Source organism: Ornithorhynchus anatinus, chromosome 9 (assembly GCF_004115215.2).
Source record: "Ornithorhynchus anatinus isolate Pmale09 chromosome 9, mOrnAna1.pri.v4, whole genome shotgun sequence".
In the NCBI taxonomy this organism is placed as follows: Eukaryota; Metazoa; Chordata; class Mammalia; order Monotremata; family Ornithorhynchidae; genus Ornithorhynchus; species Ornithorhynchus anatinus.
The window spans coordinates 30,971,981-30,997,763 of NC_041736.1; the positions used below are offsets into that span (position 1 = coordinate 30,971,981).

At 47.4% G+C, this 25,783-nt stretch overlaps 1 protein-coding gene across 1 annotated transcript in view; it reads right to left on the bottom strand.

Annotated features, from left to right (window-relative positions):
- Positions 1–8,964: 8,964 nt before the first annotated feature.
- The window catches only part of HS1BP3 (HCLS1 binding protein 3), a 102,070-nt gene continuing 85,251 nt past the window's right edge, over positions 8,965–25,783 (bottom strand). Inside the window, exon 7 of the mRNA XM_039913028.1 lies at positions 8,965–8,998. Coding sequence (XP_039768962.1) covers positions 8,980–8,998 — 19 coding nt within the window. The 3' untranslated portion in view covers positions 8,965–8,979. The remainder of the gene's footprint in view (positions 8,999–25,783) is intronic.

Below are 25,783 nucleotides of genomic sequence, written 5' to 3' on the forward strand. Positions count from 1 at the left end.
AAAAGGAAAGCAAAAAGTGAATGACCAGTCAATCGATGGAAATAAGGCCAGTATCCGCGTAAGCGCTGAAGGATGGCTGATGGGAAGACCTCTGACCCAGGAGGTGGGAATTGGTTGGGGAGGGCTTCCTGGAGGAGATGCCTTTTTGGCGGATTTGTTTGGGTAGGGCGCACCGTGTGCAGACAGTTGTGTGCAGCGGGTCAGAGATGGGATAGTGGAGAGAGAGTGGAGGTTAATTTGCTATACTTGTCCTTCTTTTTTTTCTCACAGTGTCTGTTTCTTTCTTAATGGGCATATTGTGTTCAGTTAATTTTGGGGTTTAGATTTTTTTGCATAAATCAAACGCAAGCAAAATATAAACATCAAAGCCAAAGAAAATTAGTGTTAGTATCTCCACACAGCGTTCCTTGGAGAAACTAACCAGGGCAGAATTTAATCCAACCAGCCCTCACTCCCGCCCATGTTCCAGACCCAGCTCCGTCCTCCCCTGCTGCCCTTCACCCGCATCCCGGTCCATGCAGAAACCAACTTTCCTTTTCCTTTCCAACTCACGCTGCAGAGATTGCCACCCTCGCCCCACCCCTGCAGGAGAGAAGCCTTTCCTGTCTCCCTTTCCCCCAAAGGCTGGCCAGTCACCCAGGAAAGCCAAAACTCCCCAATCCTGCCCTTCCCAGCGCCCGCCGGGGACACGCTCTTGGTGGACACACTCTTGGCCGGGACTCTGGGCTCCTCCTGGCAGCGCAAACAGCACAGCTGTGGTGGAAGAGCCCACCACCCTCAACATTGGGCAGGGGGATAGCCAGGCCTGGAGAACAGTGCCAACCCTTTCTAATACAGGATTTTGGGAACCATATTTACTGTAAGGGCTGAGTTACCTCAGGAAGTGGAGTCTGTGGAGTCCCCCAGGACTGCCCAGTGCCCCCCAGACCCCATCGCCACCCATGCCAGTTCAGGGCCCTGTACTTCGGAGTGCCCAGCCTGAGAATGGAGAGGTCGCACAGTCCCCACTGGTCTTTCACGCTCCTCTTGGTTCAGCTTTACTCAAGAGCCTGATTGACTCTGAACTCGCTATTGGCAGGGAATATGTCTACCCAAACTGTTCTACTGTGCTCTCCCAAGCACTTAGGTCAGTGTTTTGCACATAGTAAGCACTCGATAATACCACTGATTGATCTGAACAGATTCCAAATTGCCCTCTTTACTCCAAATGAGTTTTCATTGGGACAGCGTCGGGGAGCGACCTGCCCTGAGTCTGAGCAGATGCCGGCGGACTCCCCGGTTTCCTTCCTCACTGTATCCTGGCAGGAAACAGTCATCTGTTCTGCCTGATCTGGGACAAAGGACCACTGGCCTTGTTTATTTCATGGGTGACCATGGTAACATCACACACTCCAAGCGAGGTCAACGAAGGGTGTTTTCATTTGGACTGTGGAGGGCTGTGCCGAGATGGAACATCTCAAATTGAAATAAGCTTTTGGCTCCAACGTAGGCACACAGGAGATGCCAACAGCATCTAATAGCCTCATTTCTGAGAGAAAAGATTCTTTTGAGGAAAAGCCCAGCTGGGTCAACATCCTGGAGGGTCTATGGTTTTCAGGATATACAAAGAGAGGGCTTTTTATCCCGCAGGGCCTCTGCCATTTACTTCTCTGACCCTGCTCTTTCTCCTTCTCTGCAGTCTCACATTTCCTCCTGTCTTCAGGACGTCTCTACTTGATGTCCCACTGACACTTCAAACTTAACGTGTTCAAAACGGAACTCTTCACGATAATAATAATATAGTATTTGTTAAGTGCCTTCTAGGTGTCAGGCACTGTACTAAGTGTTGGGGTGAATGCAAGCAAATCGGGTTGGACACAGTCCCTGTCCCATGTGAGGCTCGTAATCTCAATCTCCATTCTTAGGATGAGGTAACTGAGACACAGATAAGTGAAGTGACTTGCTCAAGGTCACCCAGCAGACAAGTGGTGAAGCTGGGATTAGAACCCATGACCTTCTGACTCCCAGGCCCATGCTCTATCCATTATACCACGCAGCTTCTCTTCATCTTCCCACCCAATCTCTCTCCTCTCCTTGTTTTTCCCATCAGCGTAGACAACACCACCATCCTCCCTATCTCATAACCCCCTAACTTTGGCATTAGCATCTCTCTCATCTCTCTCGTTCCACCCACATATTCAGACTGGCACCAAAGTCTGCCGGTTCTACCTTCACAACATCGCTATAATCCACCCTTTCCTCTCCCTCCAAACTTGTCTTATGCAGTTGAGTTGTCTCCAACCCATAGTGACTCCATGGACACATCTGTCCCAGAAAGATGTGTAAAATCTTGGTAAAAATACAGAAATGGTTTACCACTGCCTTCTTCCATGCAGTAAAATTGAGATTCCGCCTTCGACTATCTCCCATGCTTCTGCTGCTGCCCCGGACAGGTGCATTTTGACTTGTAGCAGATTGCCTTCCACTTGCTAGCCACTGGCCAAGCTAGGAATGGAACGGGTAGGCCTCTGCTTGACTCTCCCACCCATAGCCGAGACTGGTAGAGTACTGTAAACTTTCCAGGTACGATCCCGATAAAGTGTTACCATGTTAATCCAAGCATGTTTCCTAGCCTGCCTTGATTTCTACAGTAGCCTCCTGTCTCTCCCCATTTCAGTCAATATTTCACTCTGCTACCCGGAACTTTTTCTATAAAACCACTAAGTTCATGTTTCTCCACTCCTCAAGAACCTAGAGTGGTTACCCATCCACCTCTGTTTCAAACAGAAACTCCTTACCATCAGCTTTAAAGCACGTAATCAACTTGTCCCCTCCATCCTTACCTCTCTGATTTTCCAGCCCACGTACTTGGCTCCTCTAATGCCAACCTACTCACTCTACCTCAGTCTTGTCCATCTCACCCTCAACCTGCCTCTGGCCTAGAACTTCCATTCAATAACTACCACCGATTGATTGATTGACCTCTGATGTCATTTCTCAGGTGACCCTGGCTATTTTTTCATATTCTGGAGGGTGATTCTACCGAATCTGAACAAAAGAGAAAACAGCATTCAGGTGCTGCAAACATAAAGCACAATAACACAACCAGGGACAACATTTCTGTGTGTACAATGTGGCCAGGACTGTGGATCTCTCCTTGACGTTTTCAGCCACACACCCATTCCTAGGTGAGCTTTTTTTAATGCTCTTTTTGTTTGGCTCTTCTCCCCTCCCAGTCACAAAGCACTTATGTACATATCCGTAGTTTTATTTATTTGTTTTGATGTCTCGCCCACTGGAGACGATGGGCAGGGAATATCACTGTTTATTATTATATTGTACTTTCCTATGCTCTTAGTATAGTGCTCTGCACATAGTAAGTGCTCAATAAATACAATCAAATGAATGAATGAATGAATGAATGAATGGTACCAGGCACTGTACTAAGTACTGGGGTAGATACAAATTAATCAGGTTGGACACAGTCTCTATTCATCCATTCATTCATTCAATGTATTTATTGAGCCCTTACTATGTGCAGAGCACTGGACTAAGCGCTTGGAAAGTACAATTCAGCAACACATAGCGACAATCCCTGCCCAACGGGCTCAGTCTAGAAGGGGGGCTTTATGACCTTAGGCAAGAGTTATCTTATCTGTAAAATGGGAGCCCCATGTGGGACAGGGACTGGGTCCAACTGATTTGCTTGTATCCACCCCAGTGCTTAGTACAGTACCTAGCACATAATAAGTACTTAACAAATGCCATTATTATTATTATTAGGTTATCCCTTCATCTGGTCCTTTTTAGGTTTATGGTTCACTATTATTTTTACCCTGAAGATAACCCCATCCTGCTCCCTTAATAAGATAGCTTTCCTCCTCCAGCTGCTGCTATCACCCTGTACTTCTGCGTAAACTTTATGATCTTCCCACCCCTTCCCAGTACCTATGCATCCATTAAATCCTTCAAAATGTCTGTACTAACTGACCCAAACAAAGGATTTCACCTCAGGAAGAGAGGAGCTTGAAGGGACTCAGGTTTAGCTAACCTAAAGGGGGCCCTCTAGAAAGAAGACTTTGAGCTCATAATAATTGTGATTTTTGCTAAATGCTTATTATGTGCCAAGTAAGCACTCAATAAATATGATTGATTGAGTGAGTGAAGCAATGGGGTAGATACAAGATAATCACGACACAGTCCCTGTCACTTTTGTGGCTTATGAGGTATGTGGGAAAAGAGGTATCCCGATTTTACAACTAAGTAAACTGAGGCACAGAGAAATTAAGTGACTTGCCCTAGGTCACACAGCAAGCAATCAGCTGATCTTGGGATTAGAACCCAGGTCCTTCTGACTCCCACCCTTGTGCTCTCTCCACTAGGCCATGCTGCTGGCCAAAAGAACCGTGACTAATGCTTGCCGGGTCAAATGTGGATTGCCAAAGTCCTTTGATCACTTTGTACTTTGGGTGTGATTCCACATTGAATTTCTTGTCCAATCAGGGCAGGCTTTATAGTAAGCACTTTCTCTTGCCTCTCCTCCCTGCATACAGCAAACCTTCTAATAATAATAATTATCTCTGTGCGAAGTGCTTACTAAGTGCTAGGGTAGATTAAGGATAATCAGACTAGACACCGTCATCGTCATCACTGGTATTTACTGAGTGCTTACTGTGTGCATAGCAGTGAACTAAATGCTTGGGAGAGTACAGGAGTTACACATGGGACGCATGACCTAAGTGGGAGGAGGAGAAATTTAAGCCGCATTTTACAGATGAGGAAACTGAGGCACAGAGCCATTAAGTGATTTGCCTAAAGTCTTACAGCAGGCAAATGATAGAGGTGAAACAAGAACCCAGGTCTCCTGACACCCAGACCTGGGCTCTTTCCATTGCTCCCTGGCTGCTTCTCAAACAAGTCTCTTCCCAAACATCAAGTGGATGGTCAGGGCTGTGGAGACCTAGAAACTGAAATTCCTTGTAAACTGAGAAATTACAATGGGCCCAGAGGAAGGGGAGGGGAAGGGTGAGCAGGACGTTTCCTTCAAGGGTCAAAGCATCTTTGATTTGGGGGTTGGCAGGAATCACATCACCCCTGTGGCATTCATGGGGTACCTGGCTGAGAATCCTCTGAGAGAGGAGGAGTGGGAACTGGACTACTCCAGTCCACAGGAAGGGAAGAGGCCCGGGCACTTCACCACTTCCAGGCTGGCCAGGTGGTGCGGCTGGGCCTCGGAGCCAAAGCGAATGCCCGCCCTTCATCACCACTTCCTTCCCCAGTCTCCTGGCCTCTTTCCATGCCATACAGCCGTTCAGCTTCTGGTCTGATGCCGGTGCCTGCAGAGAGGGAAGTAAAGGGAAGAAAAAGTGGGGGCTTCTTGAGTGATAGGAGAAGGAAGGAGGGAGAGAAGGAAAGGGAGGGTGGGAGGGAGAAGGGGAGAGAGGACTTGCCCTCTGCTGTGCCCTGATCACTAGGACATGCAGCGTGGCTCAGTGGAAAGAGCACGGGCTTGGGAGTCCGAGGTCATGAGTTCGAATCCCGGCTCTGCCACTTGGCAGCTGTGTGACTGTGGGCAAGTCACTTAACATCTCTGTGCCTCAGTTACCTCATCTGTAAAATGGGGATTAAGACTGTGAGCCTCATGTGGGTCAACCTGATTACCCTGTATACTCCAGCGCTTAGAACAGTGCTCTGCACATAGTAAGCACTTAACAAATACCAACATTATTATTATTACTATGGTGCTAGCCTGGGACAGCTGAGCCAGGGAAGCTGGTCTTGGATGGTGGCAGAAGAAGAGTGGTGTGGCATATGGCAACCAGGCAGACCGGCCCCATTGTCCCCAGCCCGGACTCCAGGTAGTGTCTGGAGTCGCTTCTGGTAGTTTGGTTCGACTGGGGTTAGCTTCAGGGCCTGTGATTAGATGGAGTCCCCAGCCCAAACCCAGATCCCAGGGTGGGTGAGAGGAACCAAAATTATTTCTGGGGGTTCCGTGGTCTGATGGCAAAGGCCAAACCCCGGAAACGGTGATGGGACACTTTGGGCTCTATGGTACAAGATTTTCGGGGCAAGGGTGATGATGATGATGATAATAATAATGATTGTATTTGTAAATGCTTATTATATGCCAAACACTATACTGAGCGCTGGGGTAGTTACAAGATGATCAGCTGGACACAGTCCTTATCCCATATGGGGTTTACAATTGAAATAGGAGAGTGTGGGATTTCATTCCAATTTTACAGATAAGAAAACGTAAGCCCAGAAAAGTTAAGTGACTTAACCATGGTCACACAGCGGACAAGAGGTGGAGCCGGAAATAGAATAATAATTGTGTTATCTGTTAAGCGCTTACTATGTGTCAGGCACTGCAGAACCCAGGTCCTCTGACTCCCAGGCCTCTGCTCTTTCCACTAGGCTATGCTGTAAGTATAGGAGTCCCCCGATCAATTAATCAACGCTGAGAAGCAGCATGGCCTAATGACAAGAGCTTGAGGGTCAGCGAACCTGGGTTCTAATCCTGCCTCTGCCATTTGTCTATTGTGTGACTTTGGGCAAGTCACTTTACTTCTCTGTGCCTCAGTTCCTCATCCACAAAAATGGAGATTCAATCCCTGTTCTCCCTCTTACTCAGACTGTGAGCCCCATGTGGGGCCTGATTATCTTATATCTACCCTGGCGCTTAGTACAGCTGCTATTTAGAGAAAATGCATGGCATGGTGGATAGAGCATGGGCCTGGGAATCAGAAGGTCATGGAATCTAAACCCAGCTCTGCCATTTATCTGCTGTGTGACCTTGGGCAAGTCACTTCACTTCTCCGTGCCTCAGTTACCTCATCTGTAAAATGGGGGTTGAGACCGTGAGCCCCACGTGGGACGGGGACTGTGTCCAACCCCATTTGCTTGTATCCCCACCACAGCTCAGTACAGTGCCTGGCACATAGTAAGTGCTTTACAAATTCCAGAATTATTATCATTATTATTATTATTACAGTGCTTGGCACACAGCAGACTCTTAACAAACACCATTCATTCATTCATTCATTCAATAGTATTTATTGAGCGCTTACTATGTGCAGAGCACTGTACTAAGCACTTGGAATGTACAAATCGGTAACAGATAGAGGCAGTCCCTGCCCAACGACGGGCTTACAGTCTTATCGGGGGAGACAGACAAGAACAATGGCAATAAATAGAATCAATAGAATAGAATCAACCAAACTGTCAGTGGTTTTTATTGAGGAATTTATTGTGTGCAGAACACTGTGTTAAGTGCTTGGGGGAGTCCAATACAATAAAGCTGGTAGATTTGATACCCACCGACAAGGCGATAACAGACCGGAGGTCCAGCCTTTCTAGCCGGGCCTAGCAATTCTCCTTCTCTGAGGATGGAAAGTTAACTCGGTCTGCCATCTTGGCTGAAGCAGAGGTGAGAGTGTTCAGATGAATGGATGTTATCTTTCCTCTCTCCTGGTGTCGTGATCTTCCCAAAGTCTCTGCCTTAAGACAGTTCCGCTATTTCTGATGGCTGCCCTCCAAGCTGACCTGTCCTCTGTGGTTGTCTTTCAGCTGTCCACTGCTCTGCCATGTCGCTTCAGGTTATCCTTCTCCGGGTCTTTAAAGCATTTCCTCTGTGATCCTACTTCCATTTTGGCTCACTGTAGAGCAGCTTAGCTGTTCTGTTGTCATGCCATCTCCTCAGATGTTCCGCCCCAGGTGGGGTAGAATTTACCTTGTTCTGGTTCTGACTGTTCAAGAATCTCCCTTGATGTTCAGAACCGCCCACACCATCAATAGAAAGCAGCACACAAAAACTTCTGCTCGTAGATACGTTTGGAAGAAATATCAGCCTCGTCTGAATTGGCTCCCTCTTGACCATATTGAGATCTTCCTAGTTCGGATCGAATTGTTTCAATTATTATCTCTTTTAGCGGTAATTTCATTCATCTTCCCTTAGAGACTCTGCTTTCTGACCCTGTCTGATGCACTAATTGCCATGACAACAGTAGTGAGATGTGACAGAGAGCCAAAAAAATACAACGGCCATTAAATAGGAGGTTGGCTGAGGTCAGGCAGCGTAATCTCTAGCTCTGGCTCTATTAAACGATAAATCATCAGTATTACAATATTCGTAATTGTGTTGAAGGACCGCATGCTGTCGACTTTCCCTCCACCCCCACCTCGACTGAATCCTTAAAAGAACACAGTCTGGCAAGCTGTCATGTCTCTGAGGCTCCTCTGTCCTCAAGGGGAGAAGGAAGCAAGGCTGAGATACTTTTGGAAGAACTACTGGGGTCCGGGAGGGAGATTCTAGACAGCGGTACGTCATAGAGCCTGAAGAATGGGCAGCCAAGGCAAACAGCAGACTGGCTGCCAGAAAACAAATGTGTTTGAGGGAAGAGAGAGGGTGAAAGGAGGAGGAGAAGAGAGGCAGGCAAAAAAAGTTAGCAAGGGAGACAGACCTGGCTTTCCACCTTTCCTGCTCCTCTGTCTCTCCTCTCTTCCTCCTCCTCCTCCTGCCAAGGACAGCTGTGCACCACTCGACAACACAAGGACAAACTCCAAGGGGCAGGGAGTTGGGGCACCTATCTACCTGCCCAATACCTGTGCCAACTCTAGAAGCCACCGATGCCCTGAGGGGCAGACCTCCTGTTTCAGATCCAACCTCTCTCCTGCAATCGCTGGCACAGAAAAAATGAGAGATGACGCAAATTCCCCCTGCCCTAAATTCATACCGCAGATTCACTCCTCCTGAAGCCTGGTTCTGGGCATGACCAAACAGACGCCGTGAATTCCATCTGAGAAGTTTTCTGCTCCCTAAGGATAACTTGTCCTGCTGGATCGGGGAAGGAAACCACAGTCACGCGGCGCCTTGTGCCCTCCTGGCTTTCATTACGTGCTTTCACAACCTCACACGCTTTCATGGCATCGCAGCCCACAGTGCTGAGCCTTGCACTTCAGGCACCAATATAGGCTTGAGAAGAGAAAGTAACGTTCCTTTCAACTTGAAAATTTGCCCCTGGAGAAAAGGAATGGGATCAGCGTTCAGTCACTTGGAATAGGACTCTTTGTATCCCAGCGCTCTGAATATCAGGAGTTGAAAGGGCTAGAGATGTTTTTTGCCTCCGTGCTCGAGGCTAGCCTTCTCGGGACCAGCCCCCAAGGGATCAGCCTCCATGGGGCCAGGCTTTTTGGTGTCAGCCTACTCAACGTCGGCCTATCTGGGGCTAGCCCTCCGCTGGGCCAGCCAGCTCGAGGCCAAGCTGCTCGGTACTAGCCTCCTTGGAGCCAACCTCTATGGGACCAACCTGCTAGGATTCTGGGAGCTGCTGGTTGCCTTTGAGAGCTGCACTGCCCTTGCTGGGCCTAGATCAGAAAGAAGAGCGGCAACAGAGGGAAACACTGGGCTTTGCCTGGGGATCGATTTCAAAGGCAGATATTTCTTTCTATTTCTATACTTCTGACCTCCAGGTGAAATACGCCTGAAATTTGGGCCACTGTCCCTTCTGTTGCCCCCTCCACAACCAGCTCCCTGTGCTGGGGCTGGGCTGGACTTGGGACTGCAGCTAGTGAAAGGGTCAGGATTGGGGACGGGCTGGGACTGGGGGACGACTAAGGCCGAGCTCCCAAATGCCGGTTACCGTGCCCCTCCCCCACTTATTCCTGGCTCCCTTTGCTTCTAGCCTTCCGCCCTCCCTGCCCCTTCCCTCCTCCACCCACTGCTCTCCACCTCTCCAGCCCCATGCCGTTTAATCCCTCTTCCCTCCAGCTGGATCTCACAGGGTCTAAACCAAAAAATGAAAATTAAAAAAAAACCTTGTAGCAGAGACTGATTTCAGAGGGCAGCAAGACGGAGGATGTGGGAGGAAAAGTCACTGAGAAATGAAACAGCACTGGCAGCCATGCATGAAGATGGCAGAGGTCAGGCAGTTGGGGTAAAATCTGCACTCACTTAGTGCCCATCTTGATGAGATCTCTGTTTCGGGCACCATCTTATACATCCCGAGCAGTGGCCGTCTCGAGGGTGTCAGGAGGTCCGTTGGTGATATCCTGGGCTTCGACCATGCGCCACCCTGAAGCGGCTGCTTCCCTGGATTACCACGTGAAGCCAGCCCTGACTCTGCAGCCTTGGGACTCCTGGGGCAGGAAGCTTAGTTAGGGCAGGCGGGAGGTGGGATGGCAGAGGGGTAGAGGAGGGAAAGGAGGACTGGATTTTGAAGGAGAAGGCGAGCTCTATATCAGGTTCAGGGAGAAAGTGTCTCTGCTCTTCACAGGGAGTTCTTCAAAAGCTTGTTCTGGCCCTGGCAAAGAACCGCTGACTACTCTGGAATAGGGGCTGTTGGCCGCGCTCTAGTATGATCGGCCTTCCGTGGTCCTGTTGATGGTAGGCAAGTGATCTGCAGTCACTCAGTCAGTCAATTGTATTTATTGAGCGTTTACTATGTCTGTGCAGAGCAACATACTATGGGCTTGAGACAGTACAATATAACAATATAACATTCCCTGCCCACAGTCTAGAAGGGGAGGACAAACATTAATGTAAAAAAAAAAAATTAAAGATGTGTACCTAAGTGCTGTGGGGCTGGGAGGAGGGATGAATAAAAGGAGCAAGTCAGGGCGATGCAGAAGGGAGTTGAAGAAGCGTGGCTCAGCGGAAAGAGCACGGGCTTGGGAGTTTGAGGTCATGGGTTTTAATCCCGGCTCTGCCCGTGTCAGCTGTGTGACTTTGGGCGAGTCATTTAACTTCTCTGTGCTTCAGTTACTTTAAAATGTAAAATGGGGATTAAGGCTGTGAGCTCCTGACCTTGTATCCCCCCCGGCACTTGGAACAGTGCTTGGCACCTAGTGAGCGCTTAAAAATGCCATTATTATTATTACTACTGAAGAAAAGGAAAGCACGGCTTAGTCAGGGAAAGCCTCTTGGAGGAGAAGTGCCTTCAGTAAGACTTTGAAGCGGGGGAGAGTAATTGTCTGTCAGATATGAGGAGGGAGGGTGTTCCAGGCCAGAGGCAGGATGTGGGCGAGAGAACAGCGGCAAGATAGATGAGATCGAGGTTCACTGAGAAGGTTAGCATTAGAAGAAAAAAGTGTGTGGGCTGAGTTGTAGTAGAAGAGTAGCGAGGTGCGGTAGGAGGGGGCAAGGTGACTTAGTGCTTTAAAGCCGGTGGCGAGGAGTTTCTTTTTGATGGGGAGTTGGATGGGCAGCCACTGGAGGTTCTTGAGGAGTGGGGAAACCTTTTTATAGAAATATGATCTGGGCAGCAGAGTGAAATATGGATTGGAGTGGGGAGAGATAGGAGTCAGGGAGGTTGTCAAGGAGGGTGGTCCAGTAGTCAAGGAAGGACAGGAGAAATGCTTGGATTAATTTGGTAGCAGTTTGGATGGAAAGGAAAGGGCAGATTTTAGCAATGTTGTGAAGGTAGAACTGACAGGATCTGGTGACAGATTGAATATGTGGGTTGAATGAGAGAGATTATTCAAGGACAATGCCAAGGGTAGGGGCTTGTAAGATAGGGAGGATAATGGTATTGTTAACAGTGATGGGAAAGACGCAGGGAGGACGGGGATTGGGTGGGAAGATAAGGAGTTCCGTTTTAGATATGTTTAGTTTGAGAAGTAGCTGGGATATCTACGTACAGATGTCTTGAAGACAGGAGCCAATGGGAGACTGCAGAGAAGGAGAGCGATCAGGGCTGAGGATTTATTTGGGAATTGTCTGCAAAAAGGTGGTAATTGAAGCCATGGGAGCGAATGAATTCTCCAAGGGAGTGGATGTAGATGGAGAATAGAAGAGGACTTAGACTGAGCCTCGAGGGTCCCCCACTGGCAGAGAGTGGGAGGCAGAGGATGAGCCAGAAAAAAGAAATTAAAAAGGACAAATCAGAGAGATAGGAGGAGAACCAGGAGAGGACAGTGCTGGTGTATCCGTGGTTGGATAATATTTCCAGGAGAACGAGATTCCAGAACGAATCATGTATCCCTTTAACTTATCCAATTCTGATCCCACATTCATCTGTCCATTTCACCCAGGGCCCTGCTTCTCCATAAGCCTTCTTCCCTCAGGGTCTTCAAGGCTGATGACCTTGGATAGTTTGCTTCCACTGGCCACTGCCTTGATGAACTCTCTGCTCCTGGCTGGGCTCTGGGTTTTTTCCTCAGGAAGCTGTGGCAGCCATCGAATCTACCAGATCTGAAGCTGCTGAGGGGATCCTGGCTATCACCTTTAATAATAATGATGATGGTATTTGTTAAGTGCTTACTATGTGCCAAGCACTGTTCTAAGCGCTGGTGTAGATAGAAGGTAACCAGGTTGTCCCACATCAGGCTCACAGTCTTAATCCCCATTTTTCAGTTGAGGTTCCTGAGGCACAGAGAAGTTAAGCAGCTTGCCCAAGGTCACACAGCTGACAAGTGGCGGAACTGGGATTAAAACCCACGTCCTCTGACTTCCAAGTCCCTGCTCTTGCCACTAAGCCATGCTGCTTCTCCATCTCTCTATCTCATATATCTCACCGCCAACTTCTCGCCCACGTCCTCCCTCGGGCCTGGAACGTCTCCTCTTCTCATATCAGATGGATAATTGTTCAAAGCCTTATTGAAGGCACATCTCTTCCAGGAGGCCTTCCCTGACCTAGCTCTCCTCTCCTCTTCTCCCACTCCCTTCTGTGCTGCTCATACTTATTCCTTTATTCATCTGCCCTCCCTTCCCCATAGTACATATGAATATATATCTGTAATTTACTTATTCATTCATTCATTCGTTTATTTATTTGTTTGTTTATTTATATTGTCTGTCTCCCCCTCTAGACTGTGAGCTCGTTGAGGGCAGGGAATGTGTCTGATGATGTACTGTACACTCCTAAGCACTTATTACAGTACTCTGCACACAGTTAGTGCTCGATAAATACAATTGAATAAATGAATGAATAGAACGGAGTTGGTAGATGCGTCCTCTGTCACACCGAGTTTACAGTCTAGAGGGGAAGTCAGAGATTAATATAAATAAATAAGCTCTCTTCTCCTCATCTCCCTCTTCTATTCCATCTCCTTATCCTCCAGACCTTTGCTCTTTCCTTTGCGGGACAACCCTTGGATGGCTTGTCCGAACCATTTGCTGTTCCACTACCTCCAGAGGCCCCTGATCTACTCCTGGAGAACTTGGGCTCAGAGATCCCAACTCCCCTCCACCTGACCAATCAATCAGTCAGAAGTATTTATTGAGCATTTATTGTGTGCAGAGCACTGTACTAACCCCTTGGAAGAGTAGAATATAACAGAGTTGGTAGACACGTGGGCCTGGCCCGACTGGAGAGATCCAACAGATTGCCCCTATGTGTCCACAGGCAGAACGTGGAGTCCCAGTGAGCTGCTTTGAGGGCCGAGGGCTGAGGGGGGTAAGGGGACGGTGAGTCAGAGTCAGACCTGTAACTCTGGGAGATTCGTGGTGCCATACGGCCTCGCTTCGGGAACTGGATCATGCTTCGAACAACAGCTTTCTGCTGGCCCATCGCCAGACTCACCTCGAAAGTCTTGCAACACGTTGGCGGGAGGGACCAGTGACAACATGGCACCCTTCTCAAAAAGTATAATATTGGGGATGCCACAGCTGTGATGGTCACTGGGGCTAAAATTGCCTTACTCTGAGTCACAAGTAGCCCAAAATTCTGCTCTTCTAACCCCAGGACCCTACAGCTTTGATTTTATTCGATTTTGGATTAATCCCTGTCATACATTTTTAATATTGATTTTGTGTTTTTTGTTTTTTCTTTTCCTGCTGGGTGCATTGTAGTCTCCTCTCCCCTTCTTTTCTAAGATTGTGAGCCCCTTGAGGGCTCACTCAGGTAGTCTGTTCCAGTGTGAATAATTGTGGTATTTGTTAAGCACTCACTCTCTAGGTAGGAATAATAATAATAATAATAATGATGGCATTTGTTAAGCACTTACTATATGCCAAGCACTGTTCTAAGCACTGTCAACAGGTATCAAATCCCCATTTTGTAGATGAGTTAACTGCCGCACAGAGAAGTTAAGGTTCCAAGGTCCCACAGCAGACAAGTGGCAGATCTGGGATTAGAACCCAGGCCCGGGCTCTTTCCATTAGGCCATGCTATTTCTCAATGCTTTACGGAGCTTTGCCCTGCTGAGTACTTAATAAATAATCATTTCTACTTTCTTATCCTTGGTGCAGTAAAATTGTCCTTCTTCCCACTGCTAGTGATTGCCCTGATTCCATCATCCTGCTTTCTGTGCACTTCTTATTCATTCCTCTCCCTGTTCCACATGGGGCTCACAGTCTAAGAAGGGGGGGAGAATGGGTATTTAATCCCCATTTTACGGGTTAAGAAGCCAAGGGATAGAGAAGTTAGGTAACTTGCCCAATGCTACCAGCAGGCAATCAGCGGAGCTGGGATTAGAACCCACGTTCCCTGTCTCCCAGGCCCGTGCACTTTCCACTAGGCCATGCTACTTGTCTAAGGGGATCTTTGCTGATTTTCACTAAGGGGTAAGTGATGGGTTTTGAGGAGTGGGATATGAAAGAGGTTTCGGGGAGGTAGGCCTATTGAGGGTGGGAAAGAACATAGGTCAGTCCTTGGCTCCTTCTTAGATCTGGGGATTATTTCTTGGTGCTCTTTGTGGGCTTACTTTGGCTCAGGAGAAGGATGAGGCCTGAAAGGAAGTGCTGTTCATCCAGAGAACGAACCTGTAACCTGTCTCCCCTCCTCTCCTTGCCCAAGGCTGGCTCGCCAATTTCCTGAGTTGATGGAAGAGGACACAATTTATTGCAGTAATTTGCTGAGATTTTTCCAGCTGGGGTCTGAAGCTAACAAGTTTACCTTGAGCCACAGCTGGGCAAGTGAAAATCCGTTCCTTCTCCCAGGGGCTGGAGCCAGGGGAAATGAGACATACCAGGTGCGGAAGGAGAAAATCAATATCCCCAGTGAGTGGTACAGGGAACTAGTAGGTGAAATCAGGCAGTAACCCAGATGCCTTCAGCAAGGGAGTTACTTTAGCCAAACAAAATACAGTGCTGGGCTCCTATTAATAATAATTGTAGCATTTATTAATTGCTTGCTATTTGCCAATCACTTTACTAAGTGACGAGGAAGATACGGGATATTCAGATCAGACACGGTTACTGTCTCACACAGGGTTAATGGTCTTAGAGAGAGGGAGAACAGGTATTGGATCCTCATTTTACAGAGGAGGAAACTGAGGCACGAGAAAATTAAATCAAACAGAAGACAAGTGGTAGAGGCAGGATTAGAATCCTGGTCCTCAGACTTCCAGCCCTGTGCTCTTTCCACTGGGCCACACTGCTTCCCTGTTGTTCTCCAGCATTAAATGAAATAGCCCTTTCTATCAGATCATTGACATAAATTTGTAGTCTTTCCCCAAGGGATATCATTCAATCAATCATATTTATTGAACATGTACTGTGTGCAAAGCACTGTACTAAGTGCTTGGGAGAGTACAACCTAACAGATTTGGTATACACGTTCCCTACCCACAATAACTTTACAGTCTAGAGGGGAGAGACAGACACTAATGGCTTCCGTCCCCTCCACTCTACCGAGACTGCTCTCTCTAAGGTCACCCATGACCTCCTTCTTGCCAAATCCAATGGCTCCTACTCCATTCTGATCCTCCTTGACCTCTCTGCTGCCTTTGACACTGTCGACCATCCCCTCCTCCTCCACACCTTATCTCACCTTGGCTTCACGGACTCTGTCCTCTCCTGGTTCTCCTCTCACCTCTCTGGCCGATCATTCTCGGTCTCCTACGCTGGAGCCTCCTCCCCCTCCCATCCTTTAACTGTTGGAGTTCCTCAAGGGTCAGTTCTTGGCCCTCTTCTGTTCTCCATTTACACTCACTCCCTCGGTGAACTCATCCGCTCTCACGGCTTTGACTACCATCTCTACGCAGATGACACGCAGATCTACATCTCCGCCCCTGTCCTCTCCCCCTCCCTTCAGGCTCTCATCTCCTCCTGCCTCCGGGACGTCTCCACCTGGATGTCGGCCCGCCACCTAAAACTCAACATGAGCAAGACTGAGCTCCTCATCTTCCCTCCCAAGCCCAGTCCGCTCCCAGACTTCTCCATCACTGTGGATGGCACGACCATCCTTCCCGTCCCGCAGGCCCGCAATCTCGGTGTCATCCTTGACTCGTCCCTCTCGTTCACCCCACACATCCTATCCGTTACCGAGACCTGCCGGTTTCACCTCTACAATATCGCCAAGATCCGCCCTTTCCTCTCCACCCAAACGGCTACCTTACTATTACGGGCTCTCGTTATATCCCGGCTAGACTACTGTGTCAGCCTTCTCTCTGACCTCCCTTCCTCCTCTCTCGCCCCGCTCCGGTCTATTCTTCACTCCGCTGCCCGGCTCATCTTCCCGCAGAAACGATCTGGGCATGTCACTCCCCTTCTTAAACAACTCCAGTGGTTGCCTACCGACCTCCGCTCCAAACAAAAACTCCTCACTCTAGGCTTCGAGGCTCTCCATCACCTCGCCCCTTCCTACCTCTCCTCCCTTCTCTCTTTCTACCGCCCACCCCGCACGCTCCGCTCCTCTGCCGCCCACCTCCTCGCCGTCCCTCGGTCTCGCCTATCCCGCCGTCGACCCCTGGGTCACGTCCTCCCGCGGTCCCGGAATGCCCTCCCTCCTCACCTCCGCCAAACTGATTCTCTTTCCCTCTTCAAAACCTTACTTAAAAATCACCTCCTCCAAGAGGCCTTCCCAGACTGAGCTCCTCTTCCCCCTCTACTCCCTCTGCCATCCCCCCTTTACCTCTCCGCAGCTAAAGCCTCATTTTCCCCTTTTCCCTCTGCTCCTCCACCTCTCCCTTCCCATCCCCACAGCACTGTACCCATCCGCTCAACTGTATATATTTTCGTTACCCTATTTATTTTGTTAATGAATTGTACATCGCCTTGATTCTATTTAGTTGCCGTTGTTTTTACGAGATGTTCTTCCCCTTGACGCTGTTTAGTGCCATTGTTCTTGTCTGTCCGTCTCCCCCGATTAGACTGTAAGCCCGTCAAACGGCAGGGACTGTCTCTATCTGTTGCCGACTTGTTCATCCCAAGCGCTTAGTACAGTGCTCTGCACATAGTAAGCGCTCAATAAATACTATTGAATGAATGAATGAATGAACTAATAGAAGGAAATAAATTACGGATATGTACACAAATGCTGTGGGACTGAGGCAGGACTGATAAAAGGGTGCAAGGGTGACCCATAAGGGAGAGGGAAAAGAAGGGAGAGGGTGAAAGGTCAGTGAAGAGTTTGAAGCAGTAATTGAGTAAGGATCTATTTATTGCTCTTGATTCTATTTATTGCTATTGTTTTTGTCTTTCTGTCTCCCCCGATTAGACTGTAAGTCCGTCAATGGGCAGGGACTGTATCTGTTGCCGATTTGTACATTCCAAGAGCTTAGTACAGTGCTCTGCACATAGTAAGCGCTCAATAAATACTATTGAATGAATCTGATGTGTCCCTGGATCAGCTTTGTGGCCATTTGGTTGGAGGTGAAGCGGCAGAGAAAGTTGGGGAGGAACAGTCAGCAGGATTTGGCCAGCCAATATGGAAGCTGAGAGAGAGGAGCGGAGGGACAATCCCCATAGAGGATCAGCCACCCTGGAGGTCGAGGATGGTCAGTTCCTGATGACACATCAGAAGGCAGAGCCACCTTCCAGCTGGGTCGAGGGTGTGAGTGGTGGGCTGGTTCCTGAGTGGAGGTCAGGCACTCAGTTTGCACTAATACCCCCAGAATGGAGCAGCCATTGTAAAGATGTCAGTGGAGAGAGGCTACTTATCGATAACTGATCAAGTCAGAGAGGGGTTAAAGGATAGAAAACCTGTCGGCAAGCTGTTAAGATGGAAAATGCAGCTGAGCTTTTTCAAAGTGGGCTCCACGTCTTTAGAAACACATCTCCATTGGCCTCATTTCTTCACTTTAATGAATCTATGCCCCAGCATTTAAACATGACTCAGTTTTATTGAGATTGCTTCCGTTCATCCATTTACATCTGTTTCAACGTGGTCAGATTGATTTAAGAATTACCAATCCTCAGAGCTATTGCCCTTTTATATGCATAATGCTTCCAACTATCCAAAATGGTAGCAGCAGCTACCTATCACCTGTCACCAGCCACCAGATTCAACAATTTCACCATAGTAGTGAGTATATAATATAAAATATTATAGTATATAATTCTCCGGTGAGAATGATACTTGTATCCTGGTCTTGGCTCTGGAGATTTTATTTCTTTTCACCTATTGAATCGCTTGAGTTTTTGTCTGCATTGGATCTTGAGGGCTTCTTGAGGGCAAGACAACTTTAATCGAAGACCCTTATGCTGATAGAGTCAAATGGTCCCTGTATGTGTCTTTTGGGGGGTGATTTTGTTGGAGGGCTTGGGGTGCTTGGTTTTCAGGGGGGCTGATAGATTATTAAACCAAGAGAACTAAGGAAAGAATAGCCGGAGCTTGCCTTTGAGGATGGGAGAAGAAGACTATTTACAGCAAACAAGCGGTAGGGAATACAGGAACAATACAATGTAGTGACTACAAAAAGGTAGCAAAAGGAGAGAGGACAGAATTGTATAAGGGTGGGAGGGGGACCCCCAACCACAAAGGGGGACCATAACGAAGATCCTTGATCGCAAAGACGATACCGGATGATTGAAAAGTAACCTCTGAGAAGACTGCACAGAATCCATGAGGAATGGGATGCAGAAGAATGAAATCAAACCAGCCTCCTCCACACGTAACCAATAGTCAGGAACACAACGCACATCAGAGGAATACATGGGAGCCAGAGATAGCCTCCCCGGGGGCGGAGCCAGGGATGTCACGGTGCTAAAGTGGCTCAGTGCACTGTGGGATAGCTCCACTCTGCTGGGCAGAAATCACTTCACACACGTGTACCCAGCAACCACATCGTTATGGACCCTCTGGAAAGTTGATTCATCCTTTGGTTTCCCCTGTTGGGAAGTGGGAGCCTATTATAGCTCTTGAGGACCCACGAAATGGTGAATGGTGGAGGACAGATGCCAGCAATAGTACATATTCATTCATTCATTCAATAGTACTTATTGAGCGCTTACTATGTGCAGAGCATGGTACTGAGTGTTGGAATGTACAATTCGGCAACAGATAATACTAATAATAATGTTGGTATTTGTTAAGCGCTTACTATGTGCCGAGCACTGTTCTAAGCGCTGGGGTAGACACAGGGGAATCAGGTTGTCCCACGTGGGGCTCACAGTCTTAATCCTCATTTTACAGATGAGGTAACTGAGGCACCGAGAAGTTAAGTGACTTGCCCAAAGTCACACAGCTGACAAGTGGCAGAGCTGGGATTCGAACCCATGACCTCTGACTCCAAAGCCCATGCTTTTTCCACTGAACCACGCATAGAGACAATCCCTGCCCATGGACGGGCTTACAGTCTAATTGGGGGAGGCAGATGGACAGAAACAAGACAACTTAATCACAATAAATAGAATCAAGATGGACATTTACAGCTTACCTTTGCTTTGGGTCTTCACTGTTGGCTCAGAATCATTACTGAAAGGAAACCTAGTGGGGTCTCAACGTTGTCCTCGGCCCTCTTTGAAGCATCGAGTATCCTATTTATCTATTTATTTCTAATAATGTTTGTCTTCCACTCTAGACTGCAAACTCACTGTGGGCCGGGAATGCGTCTATATATTGTTATATTGTCCTGTCTCAAGTGCTTAGTCCAGTGCTTTGGTCAGAGTAAGAGCTCAATAAATAGAATCATTTAGTAATAATGAGCTGTGAGCTAATGAGAGCTCACCTCCTCCAGGAGGCCTTCCCAGACTGAGCCCCCCCTTTCCCTCTGCTCCCCCTCCCTTCCCCTCTCCCCCACCCTCTGCTCTTCCCCTGCCCTCAGCACTGTGTTCACTTGTATATATTATTTATTACCCTATTTATTTTGTTAATGAGGTGTACATCTCCTTGATTCTATTTATCTTGATGATGTTGTCTTGTTTTTGTTTTGTTCTTTTTCGCTTTGCTGTCTGTCTCCCCCATTTAGACTGTGAGCCCATCATTGGGCAGGGATTGTCTCTATCTGTTGCCGAATTGTACATTCCAAGCGCTTAGTACAGTGCTCTGCACATAGTAAGAGCTCAGTAAATACTATTGAATGAATGAATAATAAGTAATAAATAGAATCACTTAGTACAGTGCTCCGCACAAGGAGAGCACTTAATAAATACCACTGATTGATTGAATGAGGAGTCTGGGGACACCGGAACAGGATTCTTGGAGAGGCGCTCCCTCGGTGAGCTCATCCGCTCCCAGCATCTCTACCCAGAGGACTCCCAAATCTCCATCTCCAGCCCTGACCTTCTTCTCTGCAGTTTCATATTTCCTCCTGCCTATAGGACATCTCTACCTGGATGTCCCATTGTCACCTCAAACTCAGCACATCCAAAACTGAACTCCTCATCTTCCCTTCTTGATCTCTGCAATGTGGTTTCCACTTTTTCTTTTAAAGGTATTTGTTAAGTGATTAGTATGTGCCAGGCACTGTACGGTATAGATTCAAATTAATCAGGTTGGACACAGTCCACGTGCCATATGGGGCTCATAGTCTTAATCCCCATTTTATAGATGAGGTAACTGAGGAGTTTGATTTTCCCAAGGTCACATAGCATATTATTCAATAGTATTTATTGAGTGCTTACTATGTGCAGAGCATTGTACTAAGCGCTTGGAATGTACAAATCGGCGACAGATAGAGACAGTCCCTGCCCATTGACGGGCTTACAGTCTAATCGGCGGAGACGGACGGACAGACAAAAACAATAGCAATAAATGGAATCAAGGGGATGTACATCCCATTAACAAAATAAATAGGGTAATAAAAATATATATAAATGAGCAGACGAGCACAGTGCTGAGGGGTGGGGAAGGGAGAGGGGGAGGAGCAGAGGGAAAGGGGGGGGAAAAGGGGCTTTAGCTGAGGGGAGGTGAGGGGGGTAGAGGGGGAGCAGAGGGAAAAGGGGAAGCTCAGTCTGGAAAGGCCTCTTGGAAGAGGTGAGCTCTAAGTAGGGCTTTGAAGAGGGGAAGAGAATTAGTGGCAGAGCTGAGATTAGAACCCAGGTTCTCTGTCTCCCAGCCCCAGGTTCTTTCCACTAGGCTCCAGTGCTTTTTCACTTTTCACTCCACTGAGGCTGCTCTCTCCAGGGACACCAATGACTTCCTCCGTGCCAGATTTAATAGACTCTATCCTGCCCTGGATAGAAAGAACATCAATTCTTTTGAAATGTAGTGTTGGAGAGGGCTTTTGCGAGTACCATGGACTGCCCAAAAGACAAACAAATGGATTTTAGAGCAAATTAAACCCAAGGGGTCTTTGGAAGGCCAAACGCCTCGACTTAGATTAGCATAGTTTGGATACATAATCAGGGGACTAATTCTCTGGAGAAGACACTAATTCAAGGAAAAGTTCAGGGAAATCGTGGAAGAGGCAGACCAGCAGCTAGATGGATAGAGACCGTAATGATAACGGAAGAACCATTAGAAAGGTTGAGGATTATGGCAGAGGACAGGCCGTTCTGGAGAAAGTATATCCATGGAGTTGCTATGAATTGGAAATGACTCGACAGCACTTAGTAATAATAATCCTGCCCTGATCCTCCTCGAGCTCTTAGCCTTCTTAGACCCTTTGTAAATTCCTTGTGGCCAGGAATTGCATCTACCAACTCTGTTGTATTGTACTCTCCCAAGAGCTTAATACAGTACTCTGCACACTAAGTGCTCAGTAAATACCACTGATGGACTAACTGTTGATTCACCGTGGAAACACAGTATTTAACTCTAGGTTCTCCTTTTATTTCTCTGGCTGCTCCTTTTCAGTATCTCTTCTATTTTCTGTTCTGAGTGCCCTTCTCTTCTCACTTTATGCTCCCTTGAGGAACACAGCTCTTCCCACGGTTTCAAGAGCAACTCTATGTGGGTAACTCCCGAAGGCATCGCACTAGCTCTGACCTCAAACCCCCTCCACTATCACACATTTATTTCTGTTATTCAATCGTATTTGTCGAGTGCTTACTGTCACTGGGAAATCTCTATATGATTATCACCACCGGCCCCTCGAGCTCAATCTCCAGTCCAGCATCTCCCCTCCCAAGTCCCCTCTTCCAACTTTTCCATTACAGTTGGCAGCACCATCTTCCCTTCTCTGAGGACTGAAATGTTGGCATTAGCCCTGATCCTCCCTTTTTCAAAACCTGCATTCAGTTGAAGACCAAATTTGGCCACAGAGAAGCAGTGTGACCTAATGCCAAAAGCACAGGTCTGCTGTGTTACCTTGGGCAACTTACTTTTTGGAACCTCAGCTCCTATATATGTAGATGGCGAGCCCCGTTTGGGACAAAGACTGTGTCCGACCCCAGCGCTTGGTACCGTGTTTGGCATATAGTAAGCGCTCAACAAATATCACAGTTATTATAATTATTATCCGGTCTGGTCAGTACTTCCTCCTCAACATTTTTGGGATCTGTCTCTTCCTCTCCATCCAAATGTCCATCTCAGGTCCAAGCACTTGTATTATCCCAATTTAACTAATGCATCAGCCTCCTCACTGATCTCCCTGCCTTGAGCTCACAATCTTCATTCCTCTTAACTTAACCGACTCCCTTGGGTCATTCTCCTCTCCCCTTCTCCTGTCTTGTCTTATGCGGTCGAGTAGTTTCCGACCCACAGGGACACCACGGACACATCTCTCCCAGAACACTCCTCTCTCCATCTGCAATCGTTCCGGTAGTGTATCCACTACAGTCAATTAATTGCTCATTCCTTCTGCCCTGCCTGGCTCTCTTTCTCCCTCCAAATCTGAGTTCTGAAAGCACATCTCCTCCAGGAGGCCTTCCACAAGGAATCTCAAATCTCCCCAGTGGAAATACTCCCACAACCATCACCTGAGCATTTAACGGCTTTCAACCAACCTCCCAAGCACTTATAAACATATTTTTTACACTCTATTACTTTCTCCTTTCCATAATTGATTTTAGTATCTGTTTCTCCTGCTAGACTGTAAACTCTTTGTCTATACTGATGCTATTGATGCCTGTTTACTTGTTTTGTTTTGTTGTCTGTCTCCCTGCTTCTAGACTGTGAGCCCATTGTTGGGTAGGGAGTGTCTCTGTGTGTTGCTGAATTGTGCTTTCCAAGTGCTTAGTTCAGTGCTCTGCACCCAGAAAGCACTCAATAACATGAATGAATGAATGAAACTTAGAGAAGCAGCGTGGTTTAGCGTAAAGAGCCCCGGCCTGGGAATTAGAGGACCTGGGTTCTAATCCCGGCTCTGCCAATCGCTTGCTGTGGGACCTTGGGCAAGTCACTTAACTTCTCTGTGCCTCAATTCTCCTGTTCTCCCTCTTACTTAGACTGTAAACCCCATGCAGGACAAGGGCCGTATCTAATCTAATTCACTTCCATCTAACTCAGCACTTGGAACAGTGTTTGACAAGTAGTAAGCCGTTAACTAATACTGAAAAAAAACCCCATAAACAATGTTCCTTTCACTGCAGTGCTCTATATAGCTCTTCTTGTATTTATCCTTGTCCTTGCCTTTCTATGTTGTCTTTGTGTGTTTGTTGTTTCATCGTTCTTTTGTGTCCCTCGCCAACTCTCCCCTGCAATCCTTTTCAGAAATTATGAGCCCCCTGGGACCCCGCCTGCTCTAAGGAAATCCAAAGATGTGTTAATAGTGTCTCCTCGTGGCAGCTCCAGACCCTACAGTCTACGCCAACAACTTCATCCTAGTAGGTAGGAATTTCTTGGGAAGATATTTGGGATCCTCCGCACCGGTGGTGAAGGGTTTGCTATCTGCTTGTCACTGATTCTTGCTAACAAATTGAGAAGCTCTCCTGGACACTCTAACCAAAGGGCACCATTTCAGATCCCCACAGGGTGCAAGATAATGATTTAGTGAGAAAAAGGGGAAATTAAGATGGGAGAAATGGTTTGAAAACGTACTTCTTATTGCTATTATGTTAGTGATATAGTTAAATAATTTATCAAGAGAGTGGGGGAGAGAGAGCGAAAGAAGGGGAAACAGAGAGAGGACGAGAGCTTACTACTGCTGCACTGAATTAGGCACAAAGCAATCCATCAATGGTATTTATTGAGCACTTACTGTGTGCAAAGCACTGTGTACTAAGCGCCTTGGAGAGTAACAAACAAGGGAATTGGTAGAATCATTCCCTGCCCACCAGGAGTTTATAGTCTAGAGAGGGAGCTTACAGTCTAAACCAGCAACATAAGTTCACTTCAGCAAACCACACATTTGAAATTCTCTTTCAAAAGCTCCTTGAGGGCAAGATTGTATCTACCAACTCTATTGTACTGATCCAAATACTAAATACAGTGTTCTGCATACAGTAAACTCAATAAATACTAATGATTGATTGACTGAAATGGCATTCACCCTTCAGGAACTGGGCAAAAGTTTAGATCTAAGAGTTCATCTGTCAGCTTTGTGTCTGACTTCTGAGTGACATGGATCAGTTACTAAATTCCTGGACCTTTTCCTGGTATCTGTATTGCTGATAAAATCTTGAATCGATTGCAGCAATTAGCACAGGGCTTGGCACATGGAAATCAATAAATAGTATCATTATTATTTCTATTGTTATTATTATTATATGAGTAACTCACAATGGCTCTCCACATTATGGGCGTGAAATGGCAGTTTTACCATGAATTATTCCACCCATGGTTACCTGGAAGAAGAAAAAGCTATTGAGATGTGTGCCTGAAGCATGGCCTAGTGGATAGAGCACAGGCCTAGGAATCAGAAGGACCGGGATTCTAATCCCGGCTCCTCCACTCATCTGTGCGTGACCTTGGGCAGGTGACTTAATGTCTCTGTGCCTCAGTTACCTCATCTGTAACAAGGTGAGCCCCAAGTGGGACAGGGTCTGTGTCCTACCTGATTAGCTTGTATCTTTCCCCAGCACTTAGTAGAATGCCTGGCATATAATAGAGAAGAAGCGTGGCTCAGTGGAAAGAGCATGGGCTTTGGAGTCAGGGGTCATGAGTTCAAATCCCAGCTCTGCCACTTGACAGCTGTGTGACTGTGGGCAAGTCACTTAACTTCTCTGTGCCTCAGTTACCTCATCTGTAAAATAGGGATTAAGACTGTGAGTTCCATGTGGGACAACCTGATTCCCCCGGGGTCTACTCCAGTGCTTAGAACAGTGCTCTGCACATAGTAAGCGCTTAACAAATACCAGCCTGGCTCAGTGGAAAAGAGCACAGGCTTTGGAGTCGGAGGTCATGGGTTCGAACCCCGGCTCTGCCACTTGTCAGCTGTGTGACTTTGGGCAAGTCACTTCACTTCTCGGTGCCTCAGTTACCTCCTCTGTAAAATGGGGATTAAGACTGTGAGCCCCACGTGGGACAACCTGATTCCCCTGTGTCTACCCCAGCGCTTAGAACAGTGCTCGGCACATAGTAAGCGCTTAACAAATACCAACATTATTAAATACCAACATTATAATAAGCACTTAACAAATACCACTAACAACAACAACAAAAAAAAAAACTTAGTTTGTGTCAGAAAACCAATCTCAGGCCATGGGAATCCTATCACCAGGCTCTGCATCGTAGACCAGTGGAGTTAAGAGGCAGTAAGACCATCACTGTCCCCATTTTCGAAGCCCTACAACAATCCTATCTCCTCCAGGATGCCTTCCCTGACTAATCTCTCATCTCTCCACCCTATTTTCCCTCCCTCTGCAGTTTTTAACTACACA